This window comes from Macrobrachium nipponense, chromosome 4, assembly GCF_015104395.2.
Source record: "Macrobrachium nipponense isolate FS-2020 chromosome 4, ASM1510439v2, whole genome shotgun sequence".
Lineage (NCBI taxonomy): Eukaryota > Metazoa > Arthropoda > Malacostraca > Decapoda > Palaemonidae > Macrobrachium > Macrobrachium nipponense.
The window spans coordinates 47,284,968-47,286,913 of NC_061100.1; the positions used below are offsets into that span (position 1 = coordinate 47,284,968).

The following is a 1,946-nucleotide window of genomic DNA, read 5'->3' on the forward strand; positions in this document are numbered from 1 at the left end:
CCTCCTCCTCTCTCATGTTAATCTCTTCCAGAACCTTCGTGTGTTGCATCATCTGCAGCTCCTTCAACTCCTCAGTTGAGAGTTCCTCCTCATGTTCTTCGACGAGTTCGTTGACGTCACCCTCATCTACCTCCAGACCCATCGACTTTCCGAGAGATACAATCTCCTACAACTCTTCTTGCTCGGTCTCGGGCTCAAACCCTTTGAAATCTCTTTCTGCAACAGCATCAGGCCATAACTTTTTCCATGCAGAGTTCAACGTTCGTCTTGTTACCCCTTGCCATGCCAAGTCAATGATACGTAGACAGATCACGATGTTGTAGTGATCTTTCCAAAACTCTCGAAGGGTTAGATTTGTGTTTTCCGTCACTTCAAAGCAGCGGCGGAACAAGTGCTTTTGTACAGCTTTTTGAAGTTGGAAATGACCTGCTGATCCATCAGCTGTAGGATTGAAGTCTTATTGGGTGGGAGGTAGAGAACTTTGATAAACTGGAACTCCTCCAGAATATCATCTTCAAGACCAGGTGGGTGGGCTGGAGCATTATCAAGGATGAGCAATGCATTCATTGTGAGTTTATTTTCTTGCAGATACGTCTTCACTACAGGGCCAAAGACGAGATTTACACAGTCAATAAAAAACTGCCGCGTAACCCATGCCCTAGCATTGGCGCGCCACATAACGTGCAATTTTTCTTTCAGTATCTTGTGCGTTTTGAAGGCTTGAGGATTTTCCGAATGATAAACTAGCAGTGGCTTCACTTTACAATCACCGCTAGCATTTGCACATAATGCAAGGGTCAGACCGTCCTTCATGGGTTTATGGCCTAGCATCATCTTATCCTCTGCTGTGATGTAAGTCCTCCGTGGCATTTTCTTCCAAAATAGGTCCGTTTCATCGCAGTTGAACACCTGTTGCGGGATGTAGCCTTCCCTCGCAACAAGCGCAGCGAACTTTTGGATGTACATATTGGCTGCTTTCACGTCTGCACTCGCAGCTTCGCCATGCCTCACCACTGAATGGATGCCAGTTCTCTTCTTAAAATTATCAAACCAGCCACGGCTTGCCTTAAACGCTTCTTCTGATGCCTCTTTAGAAGTTGATGCTTCTTTCTTCACTAAGTCGGTATAAATACTCCATGCCTTCTCGCATATTACTGTCTCCGTCACTGTATCTCCGGCCAACTCCTTCTCTTTCACCCACACGAGCAGAAGCTTCACCATTTCCTCGAAGATATTTGTCCTTAATTGGGAAAGAATTGTGGTTCCTTTTGCTGGTGTAGCACTCTTGATGGCATCCTTCTGCTTCAATAACATACAAATTGTCAATGTACTACGGTCATAGATCTTTGCGAGTTCAATCACTCGTACGCCATGCTCATGTTTTTCTATTATTTCTTGTTTTAGTTCTATCGACATCATCCTCTTCTTCCTGTCACCATTGTCCTTTGCACTCACTTTCTTCGGCCCCATGATAACACACAAAAAAGTTCAGTAATCACGCAAAAATCAAGCAAAAAAGAGTATAGCGCACAAGATACACTTTGATTCAAGCGAGTAACACGTGCGAGTGAGCGAGAGATGCTCTCGGATGATGCTCGACCCTGCGCGCCAACTAGCAGGACGCTCCGAAAACATGGCTCGTATCTGGGATTTGGGCTCGTATCTTGAACGAAACGAAAATATCGCCCGAGCTCCGGCTCGTACCTCAAAAAACTCGTATGTTAGGCTGCTCGTATCTCGAGGTACCACTGTAGTCCCAAAATCCTACTGATACTGACACCTAGCCTACTCTTACAAGAAAAGAAATGGAAAGTTGGCTCACTTCCTTTGGTTGAGGGCTGAAGGTTGTGCGCTAGCCTAAATTAGTCCCAAAATCCTACCAATACTGGCACCTAGCCTAGCCATTGAGTACAAGAAATGGAAAGTTGGCTCACTTCCTTTGGTTG

The 1,946-nt window shown here is 45.4% G+C and overlaps 1 protein-coding gene across 1 annotated transcript; it reads right to left on the minus strand.

Moving 5' to 3' along the window:
• Positions 1 to 366: 366 nt before the first annotated feature.
• LOC135211351 (tigger transposable element-derived protein 1-like) lies at positions 367 to 1,470 on the minus strand. The gene has a single exon (XM_064244666.1). It carries the CDS (start codon positions 1,468 to 1,470, stop codon positions 367 to 369), a length of 1,104 nt encoding a protein of 367 aa, XP_064100736.1.
• Positions 1,471 to 1,946: the final 476 nt, after the last annotated feature.